The sequence below is a fragment of the Nomascus leucogenys genome, chromosome 15 (genome assembly GCF_006542625.1).
Source record: "Nomascus leucogenys isolate Asia chromosome 15, Asia_NLE_v1, whole genome shotgun sequence".
Taxonomy (NCBI): Eukaryota; Metazoa; Chordata; class Mammalia; order Primates; family Hylobatidae; genus Nomascus; species Nomascus leucogenys.
In genome coordinates this window covers 94,375,555-94,397,038 of record NC_044395.1, presented here as the reverse complement: position 1 = coordinate 94,397,038, position 21,484 = coordinate 94,375,555, and the positions used below count along the sequence as shown (strand labels likewise).

The 21,484-nt window shown below is 38.5% G+C and overlaps 1 protein-coding gene across 1 annotated transcript in view; it reads right to left on the bottom strand.

Annotated features, from left to right (window-relative positions):
• The window catches only part of CAPRIN1 (cell cycle associated protein 1), a 50,949-nt gene that overhangs the window by 4,161 nt on the left and 25,304 nt on the right, over positions 1 to 21,484 (bottom strand). The window contains exons 5-17 of the mRNA XM_003254397.4: positions 20,525 to 20,763; positions 20,357 to 20,439; positions 17,211 to 17,348; positions 14,419 to 14,471; positions 14,255 to 14,341; positions 11,076 to 11,231; positions 10,882 to 10,990; positions 8,171 to 8,232; positions 7,353 to 7,463; positions 6,964 to 7,113; positions 5,592 to 5,742; positions 917 to 1,111; positions 283 to 383 (exon numbers count right to left, since the gene is read on the bottom strand). Coding sequence (XP_003254445.1) covers positions 283 to 383; positions 917 to 1,111; positions 5,592 to 5,742; positions 6,964 to 7,113; positions 7,353 to 7,463; positions 8,171 to 8,232; positions 10,882 to 10,990; positions 11,076 to 11,231; positions 14,255 to 14,341; positions 14,419 to 14,471; positions 17,211 to 17,348; positions 20,357 to 20,439; positions 20,525 to 20,763 — 1,635 coding nt within the window. The remainder of the gene's footprint in view (positions 1 to 282; positions 384 to 916; positions 1,112 to 5,591; positions 5,743 to 6,963; positions 7,114 to 7,352; positions 7,464 to 8,170; positions 8,233 to 10,881; positions 10,991 to 11,075; positions 11,232 to 14,254; positions 14,342 to 14,418; positions 14,472 to 17,210; positions 17,349 to 20,356; positions 20,440 to 20,524; positions 20,764 to 21,484) is intronic.

Sequence of the window (21,484 nt, the reverse complement as noted above, 5' to 3'; positions counted from 1 at the left end):
TTATCACAGCTACGCCCTATTCTGTAATTGTTGTACTTCTACTATTCTCAAAGAACGTTCAGTGAAATACATTTCTCTGATCTTGGAAATCACTGTCTTTAACAGGCTTTACTAAAGGAGTACTTATGTTGAGTGTTAATAAAAGCTTTTGTTTCAACAAAGTGTCTTGGACACCACAAAGTTAACGCCAAATCAGTTACTTAGGTTCATTAAACAACAATACTAAGTCACTTTCACTGGTATATTTAGTTCAGGTTTACACTTTAGAACTACTTTACCTACCCGTTGATAGCCAGAGTAATCCCGGGGAGCACTGAACTGAGACTGTGTATAACCACTGTTTGCAGTGTTAGAGAATGAAGGGCGGTAACCATCATATCCTCCTAAAATTTAGGACAAGAAAAGAAATAATTTTCTTATCTTCACAAGGAATTTTTACTTTTTTATTAATGAAGACAGGAAGAACTAGAAAATTATAAGCCAGGCTAGTTAATCAAATTAATCTCCAATTTCCTATCTTGATCCAATCTGTTTATAAATTTCTATAAGTACTAACTGCCCCTCAGAAGATAAACTTTTAACTCATCTATGCATGTAAATACACATCTATACAAATATAATAAACAATCCCCATAAGTTTTGGTAACGTGGAAAATACTTGTCCTCCAGGAGATAGTGGTAGATGTTAATTTGACATAACCAAATGAACAAAAATTCCATGATTTGTTAAATAACAAATTATACCAAATACACAAATTATACCAATTGTACCAAAATATACATTTTGTTTAAATTGTACGTAAGAGGCTAATGCAGATACATCCTTCCCAAAAACTGTGTGATATATTTTACAAATCAAAAAATAATTTGAACTAGTAAAAGGTCATTAGAACCTCCTTTTTTAATTTTTTTTTACCTCTGAATCCATTGGCAGGGCCCCGGTATCCATTCATCAAGCCTCTAGCACCACGGGAGCCTCCACGAGACACACCACGACTATTGTAATAGGGCTGATTGCTACGTGGAAATCCAGTGTTCTGCTGAGGAGGCTGCTGGTGGTTACCAGTCACTTGATGGGACTGGTCTGGGGAACCATGGTAAGTGCCAACCACTATAATTTAAAAAAGAAAAAGATATATATATATACACACACACCTCATTACCGTTTGTTCTCCCATGCACTTTATAGTTTAAGAAGTGTCTTATATAGTCTCCTTAAAGTTTAATCCTTAAATTTACATACAATAAGGAAAACTACACATGAATAGTCTCTTACCTTTCTCCTACCCTTAGACTAAGCTAATGGGGGTAAAATTCTCCAACCACAATTCCAAACCTTTGAAAGCAGGGTGCATGATTGATCCTTCCAAACAAATTATTTGAAAGGCTGTATTAACGTCTTCTGAAAGGCATCTACTTTTTAGCACAAGAGACCCAAAATAACTCAAAAGATTTACTCTTAGTACAATACCATTTTGTACCATTTAATTACTTCTTTTTATTATAAAGCTCCTTAGTGGTAGAAGTTTTCTTGTTCTTTTAAATATCCTTTTTTTTTACTTAGTAAAACATACAAAACCACTCTCATATTTAAGCAGCTATATGGTAGACTATGTCATCAATTACATAGTTTAATCAGCAGAGGCCTTCGACTTATAGCCCTTAATGCCAAATTCCATTTCAAAGTATTTAAAATGGCAAGTATAGCCAATTTAGAAAACAATCACATGGTACTCACATTGGCACTCAACCCACTTGAAGGTTCTAGAAGGTACATACTAACATATATACAAGCTCCATCCACAATGGAGAGAGTTCTAGAATCTAGAAATTTTCAAAAATTGAATACTACAGAACAATGTTTATAATTCAAAGAGGAGAAAAAAATAGGATGCTAAAAGTACCTCTGGTAGGTGAGGAAGGCAACAGAACAAAGGAAGGCCCACACACTAACAACAAGGGTCAGAAGCTGCTGGCCAACCCAAATCTCCCCTTTTGGGGCAGAGAGAAAAGCAGCTGTATGACTCTTGAAAATCTTTACTTGACTTATTTTACACCCTTAAGAAACTCCAAATACATTAACAGTTGTTAGAATCCTATTTTATGATGAAAGCACTAGGGAATACCTAGAGAAAAAGAGAGAGTGATGGCTCCTCTTGAATTACTTAGTAAAGCAACTACATCAGTGTCATCTTTTTACACAGATTGCCTTTTATTACATTCCCAAAACTTAAAATTGTAAGTGAATGACAAATACACATAACATTGTCCTTGTAAAATGGTTCATTTGTATCCATGTACGAAGTAGCCAAAAGAACTGAATTTTACAATCACTTTTTATCAATAACAGCTTTTAATCTTGATCAAATCTCACTGTAATAAATTCATAGCCAGGCTGGGTGTAGTGGCTCACGCTGGTAATCCCAGCACTTTGGGAGGCCAAGGTGAGCAGACTGCTTGAGCTCAGGAGTTTGAGACCAGCTGGGCAACACAGTGAGACCCCATCTCAACAACAACAACAACAAATACAAAAAATTAGCCAGGCATGGTGGTGCATGCCTGTGGTCCCAGCTACTTGGGAGGCTGAGGTGGGAGGATGGAAGAAGCTGCAGTGAGCCGAGATCGTACCACTGCACTCCAGCCTGAGAGACGAGTCAGACTCTGTCTCAAAAAAGGAAAGGAAAGAAAGGAAGGAGGGAACTCACAGCATAATAACTGAAGTGTGATCTTTATTTAATTTTTACTTTTAAGACAAGGTCTAGCTCTCTCACCCAGTGTTGCTGAGGTTGGAGTTCAGTCAAATAATCATGGCTCACTGCAACCTTGAACTCCTGGGCTCAAGTGATCCTCCGGCCTCAGCCTCCTGAGTAGCTACAACTACAGGCATTCACCACCTCACCCTGTTAATTTCTGTATTTATTTTATAGAGGTGGGGCTCTATGTTGCCCAGGCTGGTCTCAAACTCCTGGTCTCAAGCAGGCCTCCCAAAGAGCTGGGATTACAAGCATGAGTCAACACACCCAGCCTTCATTTTATTTTAAAATACCCAAATTCCTACTTAAATTTTGGTAAAGTATAAACTTGCAGGTCGTTTTAAAAAGCCAGAGATTCTTTTGTCATGTTGTTCCTTATTAGGCACTAATTCAAATTAAAATTTCTAGAATGATGGGACGTACTGAAATGATTTGTTCAACAAATATCAGGCTGGGCATGGTGGCTCACGCCTGTAATCCCAGCACTTTGGAAGGCCGAGGCAGGTGGATCACCTGAGGCCTCAGGCAGGAGGCCGAAGCAGGAGAATCGCTTGAACCCAAGCGATTGAACCCAAGCGGCGGAAGTTGCAGTGAGCCGAGATTGCGTCATTGCACTGGACAACGGCCCACAATGTATACATATTATTTCATCATGAACGCCTGGCCTCAAGCAATCCTCCCGCCTCAGCCTCAAAGATAGCTGGGATTATAGATGCCAGCCATGAAGCCTGCCCACAATGGACACACATTTCAACACATCATGCTGTACGCGATAAATACACATATATATAGTTTCTATTTCTCAATTAAAAATAAACAAATGAACTTTTTTTAAAAAAATAGAAAAAGCAATCCATGTACTTATCAGTGGGAGAAAGTTTTCGGCAAGAAGGAAAGTAAGTATGAAGGCCCTGAGATTAAAGAGAACTTGCTGTGTATGTGACTGGTTTGAGTGTAATCCCAGCACTTTGGGAGGCCCAGGCAGGCAGATCACTTGAGCCCAGACCAGGAGTTCAAGACCAGCCTGGAAAACATGGTGAAACCCTCTCTCTACCAAAAATACAAAAAAAAAAAAAAATTAGCCAGGCATGGTGGCACATGCCTGTGCTACTTGGGAGACTGAGGTAGGAGGATCACTTGAACCCAGAGGCAGAGGTTACAGTGAGCCATGGTGATCACGCCACTAGTTTTTATCATTCGGAAGCTGAGCATAGCATAACTGATAACTTCTATCAGAGTATGAAAGATTCGAGCTTCGTATTAGTGATACTGAATACTACAGGATATGTAAGAATTTACTACTGAAAAATCTAATGCTGATCCAAGTTTACCAAGAAATTGAATAATTAGAAAATTTTTCAACTTTTCAAAATCAGGCTGACAAAATCAAAGTATTAACTCCTCTGATTGCTGGTTTGTTGTGGGATTCCAATTAAGTTCTGAGGAATCAAAGAACCAAAGAACTAAAGAAGACATCATGGTGGCTCATGCCTATAATCCCAATGCGTTAAAAGGTAGAGGTGGGAGGACTGCTGGAGGCCCTGAGTTTGAGAAAAGCCTGCAGTCCTAGCTACTTGTGGGGCTGAGAAAGAAAGATCACTTGAGCCCCGGAGTTAAAGGCTCCAGTACATGATTACACCACTGCACTCCAGGCTGGGCAACAGAGTCCCCATTTCTTAAAATAATATATAAAAAAAAAAATCTAAAGTATCTCTATCGAGCTAGACAAGGTAGTTCATGCCCATAATCCCACCACTCTGGGAGACAGAGGCAATAAGTTCGCTCAAGGCCAGGAGTTGGAGACCAGCCTGGCATCATAGCGAGCTCCTGGAGACCCTGTATCTACAAAAAAAAAAAAAAAAAATTAGCCAGGCATGGTGGTAAGCACCTGTAGTCCCAACTACTCAGGAAGCTGAGGGAGGAGGATCATTGAGCCCAGGAGTTTGAGGCTGCAGTGAGTTACGCTGGCATCACTGCACTCCAGCCTGGGCAACAAAGTGAGAACCTGTCTCAAATAAATAAAAGTGTCTCTACCTACATTACTGTCATGACAGGTATGGTAACTAGCCAAATTATGACCTTACTTGACAAAATAGATTACGTTTCAACCCAGTCCACGAAATGCAGCCACCATGAGTTTTTTCTTAACTTTGTCTAACTGACTCAATGCCAGATATCATGCTAACAGCCTTCAATCAATTAACAATTAAAAGTATAGTTTATCACCAGGTGCAATGGCTCACACCTTTAATTCCAGCACTTTGGGAGGCTGAGGTGGGCAGATCACGTGAGCTCAGAAGTTCAAGACAAGCCTGGGCAACATGGTGAAACCCCAACTTTACCAAAAATACAAAAAATTAGCTGGGCGTGGTGGCACATGCGTGTATTCCCAAGCTACTTGGGAGGTTGAGGTAGGGAGGACTTGTGCCCAGGAGGCAGAGGTTGCAGTGAGCCGAGATGGCAGCACTGCACTCCAGCCTGGGTGACAGAGTGAGACCCCATCTCAAAAAAAAAAAAAAAAAAAAAAAAAAAAAAAGAGTATAGTTTATGGTAATTCAAGTAACAAATTTAATTCCATATAAATTATACAATGCAACAGGGATATTATGTAAGTTCAGTGACAAAAGGAAAATGGGTATAAAGCCTCCAAAAATTGCACATAATTCACATATACAAGTACAGACTCAATTTAACTCATGATCTGAAATAAAAAATTCATATGGTCTACTACTAAAACAGAAATTCTTGGACACCACCACTCTGAAGTCTAAACTGTCCTACACTGTCAATAACTGTGCTGGAAAGCAAGGAGCCAATGAGGTGACACTGATTTCGTACCTGTTTGAAGCTGTTCTTGCTGAAGCTCTGTTTGTTCTACTTGGTGAGGCTGACTAGAAAAGCTCTGGTTATAACTGGCCTGGTACTGATTTTGCTGTTTTAAAGTTTCTGGTTCATTAACAGGAGGAACTGGGGCATTCATATTGAACACCTGTTAGTAAATAAAGTAAATGATTAGTTCATCCTTTTATTCTCTGCTTTATAACACGGCCAAACTCAATGGTGGTTTTACCTCAGACATAAATAAAGACATCACAGAAGTCTCAAACACAAAAACATCACACACACACAAAAATCCCTCCAAGTGCTTCAATGTGGAAAAGGACATATATACCATATAGTACTTAAAGGGGAGTATAATAACATGCTGTCAAATGGAAGTAGGGAATTAAAAAAAAATAAAAAGACATGCCATCAGCAGCCTTGGAAATGCTTTTACATATATGAGAAATCTTTTTAAAAGACAAACTCTGGCCGGGCACAGTGGCTCACACCTGCAATCCCAGCACTTTGGGAGGCTGAGGCAGGCAGATCATCTGAAGCCAAAAGTTCAAGACCAGCCTGGCCAACATGGTGAAACCCCGTCTCTACTAAAAATACAAAAATTAGCTGGGCATGGTGGCTTATGCCTGTAGTGTCAGCTACTCCAGAGGCTGAGGCATGAGAATCACCTGAACCCAGGAGGCAGATATTGCAGTGAGCTGAGATCACGCCACTACACTCCAACCTGGGCAACAGAGCAAGACTGTCTCAAAAAATAAATAAATAAATAAATAAGACAAACTCCTGATGCAGTATCACTTACAGAAATGTATTCTATGAACTTTAACAGGGTTGAATGTTTTTTCATTTTTATTAACATTTTAATCAAGTTATTTTAATATTTAATCTTATGAACTTTCCTCTGAGCACTGATTTAGCTGCACCCCACAGATTATAGTATTATTATTATTTTCTAGAAATTCTCTAAAGGTGCTTGCTCAAGAATCAAGGTAAAGCATAACATCTGAAACTTCAAAATAATTCAGTAAAATAAAAGATTAAGCAAACAGGGCAACTATTAAATCTAGGTAATGATTATATGGATGTTATATTAGTCTATTTCTCTGAATGTTTAAACTTTTGTTAAATCAAAAGGGTAAAACTACAAATTGAGATGATGCAGGCACATCACTCATAAGGCTAAAATTTATCTCTAGAATATCCGTTAATATCAGTTAATCTCTGGAATAATCAGTTTATGTTGAATTAAATATACCCTAGTTACGAAAGATGCAGACTCAAGCACAGTTAAATGAAGACCTTTAAATAAGAAAAGAAAATCTACCATGATTCACGTTACATACTAGGCAATTAATGTTAATTTGCTTACCGTTTGCATGGATTGGAATGGAGCTGCATTTACATTGATTCCACTGCTATGTAAAGGTTTGCTTGTCCCAGCCTGAAATACTTGAGGCTGAGACGCAGCAGGAAGGGATGATGATGCTGTAGTCTGGTCTGTATTTAAAGAGATTGTTGCCTAAACACAAAGTGAATAGATGCACTTTAGCGGTAGACTAAACTTAGCCAAATAAAAAGTGAATAGATGTACTAAAGTGGTAAATTAATCTCAAATTTATGTGTATTAACAAACTCAAATATTTCATGAAAGCAAAGTAGGTCCAAAAAGAAGAATCATGATATTAATGGTAATGTACCTCTGTTCAATTCATGAGTAAGTGCCTCATCAAATGTATGTGACCTGGTAACAGAACTTGCCTGAATCTGATCAATTGGTTCCTTCTGTGGTCGTTGCTCTGTAGCATGAGAAGGCTGGTACAAGGGTTGAGATGCTGTGTACCCCTCACTTGTGGATGATACCAAAGGAACCTAGACATAAGTAAAGAAATAAAAGCTTCTGCCTGCTTACAAAATTGACTGTTGAAAAAACAAGTTACCTCTAAGACACATAAGGCTAAGAAATAGATACAACTGTTAAAGGAAGAATACTACTATCTCTCTTTAAATTTGTATAAAACCTAAAAATTGCAAAAAACTATATATTTTTGAAGCTCAACGTTAAATACACCCAAGTCTCGTTATAAAAGCCCTCCACAAGTACTTCTAAGATGGAGAAATCTGCACTAAATTTTAAAATTATGTCTAAACTATGTCTTCTGAAATTCTCAGTTCTAAATAAAAAAAGATTATATTATAATACATTATTTAAAATGCAAGACTGAAGAAAAACTTAAAAAGTCATCAAGAGGAAAAATGAACCTAAACATAAAAATAAAGGCTGACAGCTATCCACAACAATAAATTTGTTGAATTCCAACAGAAGACTTGGACACTGATGAAATTCATACCTTTCTTTCATAAGCTAAGAAAGAAACCAAGGAACCAATTAAAACAAAAGTGAAAAAATATTTTTTAATTATTTTTTAAAAATAGAGATGGTGTGTCACTACACTGCCCAGACCGGTCTTGAACTCCTGACCTCAAGTGATCCTCCCATCTCAGCCTCCTAAAGTACTAGGATTACAGGCATGAGCCACCTCACCTGGCCCTGAAGAAAATAGTTTTATCACTCTTACCTGTGTAGCTTCTGGTTGTACAGGAACTTGATTAGGCTGAGCAAGTCTAGATTCAGAATGAACTGCAAAGGTGACCAAAATATTTTTGTTAAACAAAATTAAATTTTTAGAGAGACGCATCTAAATACCTTTTATTTCGCTATTAAAGGCTTTTTTTTTTTTTTTCGGGGTGGGGGGAGGGTCTCGCTCTGTCACCCAAGCTGAAGTACAGTGATGTGATCTTAGCTCACTGCAACCTCTGCCTCCCAGGCTCAAGTGATCCTCCCACCTCAGCCTCCCAAGTAGCTGTGACTACAGGTGTGTGCTGCCACACTCGGATAGTATTTGTATTTTTAGTAGAGACAGGGTTTTGCCATTTTGCCCAGGCTGGTCTCAAACTCCTAGGCTCAAGCAATCTGCCCACCTCAGCCTCCCAAAGTGCTGGGATTACAGGGATGAATCACCATGCCCAGCAATTAAAGGTAAATTTCTATAGCCAAACTATAAATAAACTTTTTAGCAATCATGAAAATAAATTGGGAAATGCAGATAAAATTTTAGCTTTCAAGTGAGCATTTTGGTTTACTGGCAGTGGTTATTATTTAATAGTTTACTTTCACAATTGGTTTCATCTTGTTTTTTCCAAGAGTAAAGTAAAATGTTAATAGAATGCACTAACAAATAATCAGTGCCATGAGAAAAGACTTTTAAAGCTGTACAATAAAGTGGCATTATTCACATTCCAGACCTCAGACAGATAGTATTCCATTTTTATCTTTTGTTTCTTCTGAAACAGGGTCTCACTGTGTTGCCCAGGCTGGAGTGCAATGGTGCCATCATAGCTAACTGTAGTATCAAACTCTGGGCTCAAGAAATCCTCCCACCTTGGCTTCTTGAGTAGCTGGGACTATAGACGCATGCCACCCTGCCAAGCTAACTTTTTTATTTGGCTAATTTTTAATTTTTTTGTAAAGGTGAGGTCTGTGTTGCCCAGGCTGGTCTCAAACTCCTGGGCTCAAGTGATCCTTCCTCCTCAGCCTCCCAAAGCACTGAGATTATAGGCATGAGCTACCATACCCGGCTCAATATATGTTAACATAACCAACTTTCAATTTCAAATGTTTCTAGAGAAAAATAAAATTTAAAATATGTATTTTTTGGCTGGGCACAGTGGCTCATATTTGTAATCCCAGCACTCTGGGAGGCCGAGGCAGGTGGATCACGAGGTCAAGAGATTGAGACCATCCTGGCCAACATGGTGAAACCCCGTCTCTACTTAAAATACAAAAATTAGCTGGGTGTGGTGGTGTGCGCCTGTACTTTCAGCTACTGGGGAAACTGAGGCAGGAGAATCCCTTGAACCCGGGAGGCGGGGGTTGCAGTGAGCCGAGCCAAAAATGCGCCACTGCACTCCAGCCTGGCAACAGAGCAAGACTCCGTCTCTAAATAAATAAATAATATATACTTTTTAACAGCCTATATTCAACTCAGCATGCATCTTCTTAACAATTCCCATCACTCTCCCACCTTCCTTCCCAACAATGATTAAACAGATAATCAAAATGACGATCTTTGATTAGTCATTTAGAAAGCACCCCTTTTCACTAGAGAGTCTAATGGACTCAGCATTATGTAAATAACCAAACAGCCTTACAGGTTTTATCAGTGCTACATATACTGACTTTCACACAATTCCCCAGCTGAGAAAACGACTTATTCTCTTCCTTTGGTAGAGTTCAGAAAATGAACACTAAAAACCATGATTGCTCTTGTAGGTGTCACCTTTGATCTGTTTTCTAAAATCCTTGATAGAAATGTGACAGAGATATGAGCTCCCTTTACTTCAGAAAAATCCTAACTACCTTACACCAAATTAACTGTCATTAAACATACTTTTACTCAGCAACTTCTTTTATGATATTTAACATCATGCAACATTAAATAGGTTATTTTATTGAGTTCCACTTTTGTGCAACTAACACTGATGTGTTCTGGGAAAAACCAAGATGACTCACAATCACTAATAGTCCTGGGGAGAAGGTCCACTTAACCCAATGGAAGGCACCAACTCTATTTAGTGCTACTACTTCAAATAATGTTGTAAGTCCAGAAAGAGTCTGAAACTGTCTTGTGGTTTCTCTCTTCCCTTTGCCTCTTACATATTCCCTTACCCACTTCATTGCTGTGTATTATTTTAAGGTAATAAAATCCAGAAATTCTCCTAGAAAGCTATAAGCATTCAAAGAAAGACACCTCTATTATTTTTACTCCTAGATTAATTTTGAAATTTTAAAAGCCAAGCAAAATTTCACTTGTTAAAGTTACAAAAACAGGCAAAACTGGTCTGTTATAGTTTCAAGTACGGAAGTGGTTGCTATCGCTAGGGGTGAGGGTAACTAGTGATTGAAAGGAAACAACGTAGGTTTCTGGAGTACTGGTAATGTTTCGTTTCTTAATCTAGGTGCAGGTGTTTTCAGTTTATAAAAACTCATTAAACTTGCATATATTTTTCTATATCTACATGCCAATAAAGTTTACAAATAAACAATTATGGAACTACATTTTTAATTCAAATTATAGGAACAATAACATTCTTTTTATCAAATTAAAAGACCAAAGAGTCAAAATTAAACAGTCATTAAAATAAACAAAATTTACTTTCACAAACTTTTTAAAACCTGAAAGTACTGGCCTTATACTTCTCTCTCACATAAAAAGGTACCACTACTAACCTGGAGGGCAAACCAGCTGGGGCATGTCCATGTTTTGTGTTGGATTCATAGGCTGTGCAGATACAATGGCAGGATCAAGTGTCTGGTTTTCAAAATCCAGCATTGAATCCTACAGGTTAAGTTAGGATAGAATAAAGTCAAATAATATAAACACTTAAACTTTCTGTTACAGTGTTTGACTAAAATGAACATACCTGTATGAAATTATAGGGACCCTGCATTTGTGCCATAAGGTCTTGTACTCGCTGTCTTCTCACAAGGGGATCTGCCTGAGCCACTGGAGTCAAAGAGTGGGGCTCTGGTACTGAAGGGGATGCAGCCTGGGGTTGCTGCTGGAGTGAATTTACCACCTAAGGTAGAAAAAAAAAGGATAAGAAGGAAGAGGAGAGCAAAAAAGCTCCACTCACTACCATCATGACGGGTTCCCCAAACTACATATACCATCTATACCATAAACACAACAGGCTTTAATGCAGTTACCCAAATGGACTACATTTATGCCAAATTTAACATTCTGAAAAATGTCATCACTTCTACAGTGTTTCAGTTCCGTAAGACCACTACGTAGCATTTCATGTTGATTGATTGATTGATTGATTGATTGATTTTGAGACGGAATCTAGCTCTGTAGCTCAGGCTGGAGAGCAGTGGCGGAATCTCGGCTCACTGCAACATCCATCTCCCAGGTTCAAGCAATCCTCCTGCCTCAGCCTCTCAAGTAGCTGGGATTACAGGCACCCATCACCACACCCGGCTAATTTTTGTATTTTTAGTAGAGACAGGGTTTCACACCATGTTGGCCAGGCTGGTCTTGAACTCCTGATCTTGTGACCCACCTGCCTCGGCCTCCCAAGTGCTGGGAATACAGGCATGAGCCACCATGCCCAGCCTCAGATTTATTTTATAAGCTGCTCTCAAAGAAAGATTACCTGTGTTTACATCTTAATGTATATTTCTTAAAACTGTTTACGTCTTCTACAGTAACTGGATTTATATATCTATGTCAAATATATATCTATCTCACAACCTGGTACATAGCACTCAAGAAATGTTAGCTATTATTATCATTAAGATTTGGGTTTTTCCCATTTCATTTTCTCAGCCAACACCATAGGATCAAGCTTTACCAACTCATCTAAACTGCTACAGAAGCCAAAGCTCACTCTATTAGCTTTTTCCCAGCTCTAATAATTTCCTCTGGTTATTGTTCTTAGTAATTCCCTACTCTGCAAGGAAATCCTATCTTTTATTACATCAAATTTATATTATTCTGTCTGGATTTAAAACTGGACAGGTCATACTGGTTGAAACTAGGCAAAATCAGCTATTCCCTTCACAAACAACACAGATAAAAATCGCTACCAAAGCGAAACCAACAATCTGTGTAATACCAACTTCAGGATGCTCCAAAAATTCGTGGAATCTCATATGGATAGCCTTTAGAAAGGCCCACCTACCATATACAAAGAACAAACCATACTGGCACAGTGGTAAGTAGTATGCTCTTCTCAAATAAAATCCAAAAAATACTTAACTACAAAGCACTGTATACTGCTTCCCAACTTCTTCCTACCATGTCAATATTTACCTTGCATTCTATGTTCGATAAAACAAATATGCTAATAGCTCATTTCTACTTCTACATCCATGCTAATACGTCCCTATTACCTGGCTCCCCTAAAAACATATATCCCATCTACTTAGTCAAGGCTCAATGGGTTTGTACACCTCATATATACAGCTGACACTTGAACAACATGGGCTTGAACTGCACAGGTTCACTTATCTACCAGTACTCTTGAGATGTGAAACACCTGTACATATGTGGGTCCCGCAGATACATGGCACAACTTGAGTATGAGCAGATTTCGGTGTGTGGGAGTGTCCTAAAACCAATGCCCCGGTATAACAAGGAACAACTGTAAATCACCATTCTACTAATCTTTTTGATTGATTTCTCTTCTAATCCTCCTATAACATTTCTGAACTGCATTCTTTAATTCAGCAAATATACACTATTTTGTTGGGACTTCCTGAGCAGTATTTTCATCCCAAGTACCTTTCTGGGGTAAGTGCCTACTCTCTTTATCTTATCAATGAGACATTTTGGTGCTCCAATAGAGGGATGAAGTTGCTGGCACAATTATAACATCTATGGGCCAGGCGCAGTGGCTCATGACTGTAATCCCAGCACTTTGGGAGGCTGAAGCAGGCAGATCACTTGAGGTGAGGAGTTCAAGACCAGCCTGGCCAAAATGGTGAAACCCCATCTCTACTGGGCAAGAGTGAGACTCTCAAAAAAAAAAAAAAATCTTTGCAATCTCTTTGAAAAATGGGTTTTTCTCTTCTTCTTTTGAGACAGAGTCTCTGTCAACCAGGCTGGAATGCAGTGGCACGATCTCAGCTCACTACAACTTCCGTCTCCCCAGTTCAAGTGATTCTCGTACCTCGGCCTCCCACGTAGCTGGGATTACAGGCATGCACCACGACGCCTAGGTTTTTGTTTGTTTTTGAAGTACAGACAGGGTTTCACCATGTTGGCCAGGCTGGTCTCAAATTCTTGGCCTCATGTGATCCACCTGCCTCAGCCCCACAAAATGCTGGGGTTACAGGAATGAGCCACCGTGCCCGGCCAAGAGAATGGTCTTGATATAAGAATAACATATTAAAAAGAAAAGCATATTACCCTCAGCTTACAGCTATTTTCCTGCACTTTGGGGGTGTAAAGAAAGACATCTAAAAGAAGATCAAAAGGAAGGCGAGGACCAATTGGTAAGGTTTTTGGAATGTATCTTACAGGTAACAAGGCATCACTGAGAGCCTCAAATACAAGTAACTTAAAGCTAACTTTTCCAATAATTAAGTTGTGACAATGAATAGGATGGTCCGGAGGCAGTCAGAGGAGTAATATGAAGAGAGTCACTGAACTAGACATGAGGACCCGAAAAAAATCATCATCAGTTGAGAGACAGCATTAGAAAACACTAGCAGAAGTCTACAGCCTGGTGACCAAACAGCATTAGGGTAAAGGAGGAGTGCAAGATGACACCCCAAAACACAGCTATCAGTGTGGGAGCCCAGATTTTTACAGAGCAACCTAATTTCAGTAAGAGACAAATCATGGTAACAGATTAATCCACAAATAACTTTGTATAAAATAATTTTTCTAAATTGGTTCAGCAAAGCAGTGATCCTATTAAACATCCACAGGGATAAACATTCATTTTTTTGAAGTAACAGTCTGGTGTAATGGGTTTGTTATTATAATAAATGTACTAATAATGCAAAAAACAATCTTAATTTGTTCTCAGTAGAGATAAAAATTACTAACTGAAGACAAAGACAACAACTTTGCAATACAGAGAACTCTTACCTCAACCGTTTCAACTGTCCACTCATCTACCTGCTCCTTTTCACCACTGGTGAACTGTGTTTCTGCCATGAACTGTCTATTTACATACTGCAAAGCAAAGTAAATGTTTGAGACAGTTGTTTGAGAGGCAGCAAAGTAAAGGCAGCATTAAATTAAAATCATACCTCTGTTGATTCAACTTCACTTTGCTCAGTGTACTCTTCTGCTGGCTCAGGTTCTAAGAGGTTAAAAAATGGTGCAAAACAAAAGGATTTTCAGGTCAGTGATACTACTCTACTCTGTGTGATACTGGTAGATACACATCATTATACATTTGTCTAAACCCAGAGAATTATAACACTAAGAGTAAACCCAAATGTAAACCATGGACTTTGGGTGATAATAATGTGTCGGTGTGGGTTTATCCATTGTTAACAAATGTACCACTCTGGTGGGGGGGATGCTGACAATGAGGGAGGCTGTGCATCTGTGAGGGTAGAAAGTAAATGAGAAATCTCTACACCTTCTGTTCAGTTTTGCTGTGAGCCTAAAACTGCTCTAAAAAATAAAGTCGGCCCGGTACAGTGGCTGACGTCTGTAATCCCAGCACTTTGGAAGGCCAAGACAGGTGGATCACCCGAGGTCAGGAGTTCGAGACCAACCTGGTGAAACCTCATCTCTACTAAAAATACAAAAAATTAGCCGGGCATGGTGGCGGACGCCTGTAATCCCAGCTACTCAGGAGGCTGAGGCAGGAGAATCGCTTGAACCTGGGAGATGGAGGTTGCAGTGAGCCGAGATCAGGCCATTGCACTCCAGCCTGGGAAACAAGAGCAAAACTCCATCTCAAAAAAAAAATAAAAAATAAAAATAAAGTCTATTTTTAGAAATGATGCCATAAAGTGTAATAAATCTTTTTTAAAGTTAAGAATTCAACTAGGCCAGGTGCGGTGGCTTGTGCCTGTAATCCCACCACTTTGGGAGGCCGAGGCGGGGGGATCACCTGAGGTCAGGAGCTTGAGACCAGCCTCCAACATGGCGAAACCCCGTCTCTACTAAAACTACAAAAATTAGCCAGACATGGTGGTGTGTGCCTGTAATACCAGCTACTGGGAAGGCTGAGGCACAAGAATCGCTTGAACCCGGGAGGCAGAGGTTGCAGCAAGCTGAGATCGCGCCACTGCACTCCAGCCTGGGTGACAGAGTGAGACTCAGTGCTCCCTGACCCCACCAAAAAAGAATTCAACTTAAAGCCGGGAATGGTGGCTCACGCCTATAATCTCAGGACTTTGGGAGGCCAATGCGGGCGGATCGCTTGAGGTCAGGAGTTTGAGACCAGCCTGGCCGATACGGTGAAACCCTGTCTCTACTAAAGATACAAAAAAATCGAGTCAGGTATGGTGGCATGCACCTGTAATCCCAGCTACTCGAGAGGCTAAGGCAGGAGAATTGCTTGACCCTTGGAGGCGGAAACTGCAGTGAGCCAAGATCACGTGACTACACTCCAGCGTGGGCGACAGAGCTAGACTCTGACTCAAAAAAAAAAAAGGGCTGGGCGCAGTGGCTCACGCCTGTAATCCCAGCACTTTGGGAGGCCAAGGCGGGTAGATAACCTGAGGTCAGGAGTTCGAGACCAGCCTGACCAATGACCAACATGGTGAAACCCCGTCTCTACTGAAAATAGAAAAAATTAGCCTGGGGTGGTGGTGCGCCTGTAGTCCCCACTACTCAGGAGCTTGGGGCAGGATAATCGCTTGAACCCGGGAGGCAGAGGTTGCAGTGAGCCAGGATCACACCACTGCACTCCAGCCTGGGTGACAGATAGGGACTCAGTCTCAAAAAAAAAAAAAAAAAAAAAAACAAACAAACAAAATTCAACTTAAATTCCAAATAAGTAAATAGTTTGCCATCACATAATCTGAATTTACTTACAAACTTATTTATAAAGTTAATTAACAGTGTTTTATATTTTAGAAAGTTTTCTTTACCATTTATTCCAGAATTACTTTAGGTTCAACAGTAGCTATTTCAGATCATGTATAATGCAAATAAAGAGCTACTATATTAAAAGCCCTCTCCCGTCTCATAAGTAATAGTATAAAGCAACATACAGATTAAAAATCTTAATTTACTTAGTAAAGTGGTAAGAAGGGGAAAAAGATTGCCTTATATTAAACTCCAACTATTAATTCCACCAATGTACAATCTTCGCTTCTAGTTTCAACCTACTAGCTACCAGTTACTAAGTGCTTACCATGTGCCAGGCACTGTATACACACTTGACATATTTTCTAAATGGGGAACCTGAGGTACAAGAGTTTCACTAACTTGCCCAAAGTTACAGAGGTAGTAAGTGTTGAAGCCAAGATTTAAATTCAGGCACTCTAATAAAATTTATACTCCAATGTTTCCTTGTATTCAGAATTTTACTCCTCAACATAAAGAGTTATCATAAAAGTATTCACAGTTAAGTGTCTAGCTATATAATTAGTGTTGTGCTACATGACAAAATTAACTGGAAAAGACCCCTTGCCTTGGAGGAATTTATAGTTCAAGATTATGGAGTTATAATCTCCCCACGATTAAAACAAAACAAAAGCAACTCATACTATTCATCCAATGCACTGGCATGGTAAATAGCAAATCTGGGCATGTCAGACAGAAACTTATTTGAAAATTCTTGTAACAGTTGGCCCTCACCCATACTTCTGCCCATCAATACTACTGCAAAAGAACTATCAGTTTATAATAGTGATCAAGACTAGTAAGACAAATGACTAGTAAGACAAATATAATGAATACTGGTAGGAATTAGTCTTGATAATCTGTCTTAACATTTTGTCATGCTTAAAGTCTCTTTAAAAATAAAATCTAGTGTACATATATGAAAACTAAGTTAAGTGTATAGTTTAAACTTGTAGCAAAATCAAATAAAACCAGGACCCTAAACTAAAGTTGATATCCACCTAATACTCACCAGCTTCAGGTACCTGGTCTTCAACTGCAGGTGCTGAGGCTGCCTCTTCTTCCTCACACAACCCATTCTGGTGGTTGTGGGTGCTGTCAAAGTAGTTTGACTGAAAAACACGCTCAACGATTTCCTTCAGAACTTTATCTAAGAAAAAGAACATGAATTATAATGTAAGACTTATCTGAGGATGCCTGGCTTGAAGAAGATCCAACATTCTATAAAATATTGTGATTAAAAAGTAACTGTTACTAAAACACATATACACATAAAAAGATTACATTTCACCAAGAACAGAAATGTATTACAGAATGATAGGGAACAAGAAGAATGTAGCTATATTAAACTTTATGGGTTTTTGTTTGTTTGTTTGTTTTTGAGATACAGTCTTGCTCTGAAACCCGGGCTGGAGTGCAGTGGCGTTATCTCAGCTCACTGCAACCTCTGCCCCCCAGATTCAAGCAATTCTTGTTCCTCAGCCTCCCAAGTAGCTGAGATTACAGGCGTGTGCCACCACGTCCAGCCAATTTTTGTATTTTTAGTAGAGGCGAGGTTTCACCATGTTGCCTAGTGAAGGTCTGACCTCAGGCGATATGCCCACCTCGGCTTCCCAAAGGGCTGGGATTAACAGGCATGAAGCCACCATGCCCGGCCTGAACTTTATGTATTTTAAGTAAACTAGTTAGGTGGAAAAAGATGACATTTAACATTTATTCATTCAAAAGTATTTATTCAGCACCTACTACACATTAGACAATATGCTAGGCACTGGGAAAACAAAAAGATGTAAAGACACAATATGTCCCCTCAATAAGCTTATGGTCTAACAGAAGTGGTATCAAATACAACTACAAAAAACTTACATCTGTGAAAAGTACTACATAGAAGTACAATGGACTGGACCCAATCAGAGTGAGGCCACAAAAGGCTTTCCTAGGTAAGTGCTGCAAGAGTTGAAATCTAGAAGAGTAGAGGGGAAGAAGTGTTTCAAGGCAGAAGAAAGAACATTACAAAGTCCTATACAAAAGATGTCAAATACAAGAAAGGAAAGGAAGCCATTGTGGCTAAAATACAGGGAATAAAGAAAAAGCACAGGGAAAGATGTGGCTGGAGAAACTGGTAAAAGCCAGACCATGAATGTCCTTGAAGGACAAACTTATATAAAATAAAACTGAGATGAAGCCACTAAAGATTTTAAAGAGGGAGAGGGGTGGATTCAGTTAAGCAACTGCATCAGACAAGAGAAAGGTATAAAAGTAGAAGAGAAAGAAGTAGACAATCGAAAGATATTTAAAAACAAACAAAAACTATCAGAATTTGGTATACCAGGATATTTTTAAAAAGAGCAGGGCAGAGGGGGAGATGTATAAAGAGTTATTACTTTCAATTTCCTTGGCTTGTATATTATTAATAGATACATACTAGGGCCACTCCCTGATAGGTCACTGTAAAGAAAAATAAAATTTTGAGGACCATATGGTATCAAAAGCATTGAGAAATTAATCCTAATAAACTACCAACAACTCTTTAGATAATGAACACTTCATATGTTCTCCTTATTTCACTTCAGCAGCTCCTGGCTCAAAACTGTTTTCAAGAAGTTATAGATACAAATCAAATGTACATAAAAACACTAATTTGGGTATATTAGTACCTTTCCATTATAAAGATTAGTACCTTTCCATTGTAAAGATGTTACATTCCTAAGATGTGGGAACAAGATTAGGTAGAAAATAACCCCAAAACAAGCTATAAGCTTAAAGGTTTAATAACACCTGTTACTCTTCAACAATACTCATGAAAATTTGATGAAGCTTGACCTAAAACTACTTTTTTAAGCTAACAAGCTTATACATATAGAACTTGCAGAACTAAAAGCAAAAAGGTAAACACATATTGTACAAAGAAATACAGACCAGAGTAAAAGTTAACAAACCAAGAAAATTATTTCTTAAATGAAGAAAGGACAGACAAGGACTGGCACCCATTTCCTTAAAGCAAATATACTCTTCTAAATTTTGCCAATTAAAGCTCATACCATTTTGGTGATTAAAGGTTATAATCCAATCTGATTTCTTTTCAACCAATAGCTAAAAATGCATAAATACAGATACTTTCATTTTATGTTCAAAAATCTACCTTCCTAATGCAACCTTATAAATGGCAAAGATAAGAATCTATTCCCTAGTTTCACAGAAGGCTAAAAACATAAATTCCTAGCTTACTGAAGAAGTGAAACATAAATGTCCCTTTTTAAAAACATCAGTTCACAGTTGCATGTTTGAGAATAAGGAGCTCACAAAGAAAACTAGACCAAGTATCAGCATATTTTAAATACAGAAAAAAATTAACATCCTCAAATTAGCAGATGTCTAAGACAAACTAAATAAAAACTAAGGCAATAACCATGAGCAGAATGTATGAAATGCAGTAATTGTTCACAAAACTTCAGCCATAAAACAAACAGTCCCTATCTATTACCAAAAGCTGTGGAAAGTCAATCTGATGTTAATCTGTCCACCTCAAACACAGTTAAGTTACATACAAGACCATGTGAAGTTAGGACTATCATATTCCCAGTTTTAGTTGTTTGTTGCTGGTGTTCTGATTTCCACATTACAGATTAAACACACAAAGAAACAAAAAAGAAATAAACCAAACAGTAAATAGCAGATGAATGTTATGTATACATTTCTAAATTTTATTCAATTAATATTAATTTTAAATAGGAAAACAAGCTGGGCGCAGTGGCTCACACCTGTAATCCCAGCACTTTGGGAGGCCCAGGCAGGTGAATCATTTGCGGTAAGGAGTTCGAGACCAGCCTGGCCTACATGGCGAAACCCTGTCTCTACTAAAAATACAAAAAGTAGCCAGGTGTGGTGGCACATGCCTGTAATCCCAGCTACTCAGGAGGCTGACGTGATAGAATCACTTGAACCCGGGAGGCAGAAGTTGCAGTGAGCTGAGATCACGCCACTACACTCCAACCTGGGCAACAGAGTAGACTATGTCTCCAAAAAAAAATTAAAAAAAAAAAAAAAAAAAAAAAAAAAAGAAAACTAATTTTTTTTCTTCCAAGTGAACTATAAACATAGGAAAATTAATTTTTAAAGATTCCTAGTTGTAAAATCAAAGTTATCAGTGATACTCACAGGTGGTTCCACATACAGGTTTTTCCTTCCCCTCCAGCAGGTCCCACAGGTGAATGGAGGCATGTTCATATTGTTCATTCAACCTTTTAATAGTAAATAGCTAATTAATAACCTTTCAGTTGTCAACTTAAATACTCAGAAGTTTCTATTATCAAATACCACTAATACCTCAAGCTCATGTCCCGTTCAGGGTCTACTAGCTTATAGAATTCATCCAACAATGACAACTCCTCTTCGGACAATATTGGCACTCCATTCAAACCTTGTTTCAGGTCAGTCCGCACTTCATCATCTCCCAATTTGTCCAAAACATACTGTAGCTCAAGTACAGTTTTTAAACGTTTCTGTTCAGCTTCTTCTCTCATAAGCTGCTCCCGACGTGCTGTCTTCTTTATTGTTTTCTGAATCTGCAAAACAATATAAACGTAAAACACCAAAATTAGTTATATAGAACTTAGTTCAATCCATTTCAGGTCCAGCTTAAATAAGACATGTTTTACTCAATGAGTGAGATATGACCCCAATACACAAAAGGATGATTCCTGACTTACAGTTTTAAACATAATCTATTTTAAGCAACTGTTAACAATTCAGAACAGCTCTTTCCCCCTAGAAGGTATTTTAGTACTGAAATATTACTGATGAAACAATGTGTTTGGGGCTTGTTTCAAAATAATCTAGAGGGCAAAGGGAGCAAGGAAATGAATGTGCATTTATATGAAATACGATTGACCATGAGATGATAAATATACAAGCTGGGTACAGGTACAAAGAGTTTCATTGTATTGTTTTCTTTAGTTAGGTATATATGTCTGAAGTTTTTCATTATGCATATAAAAAGTAAAAATTTTATGAATTTAGAAATTATACAGAAGTGTAAAGGCCTAGGCCAATTAAAAAAGAATCCCAACCACAGCAACAATAAAAATCTTACCTCGATCTAGCTCCTCTATGGGCAAATGACCCAAAGTTCTAACTTCAAGTATCTACTAATGACTCACAAGGAAATGCCAAAAACCCACAAGTGCCCCTTTGCCCCAAATAATCTGCTGCCAGTCTCAGAAAGACATTCCATCTTACTGAAAAGAGTGCCTAATTTGTTTTTATGAATAAGATGATGCTGGTGGA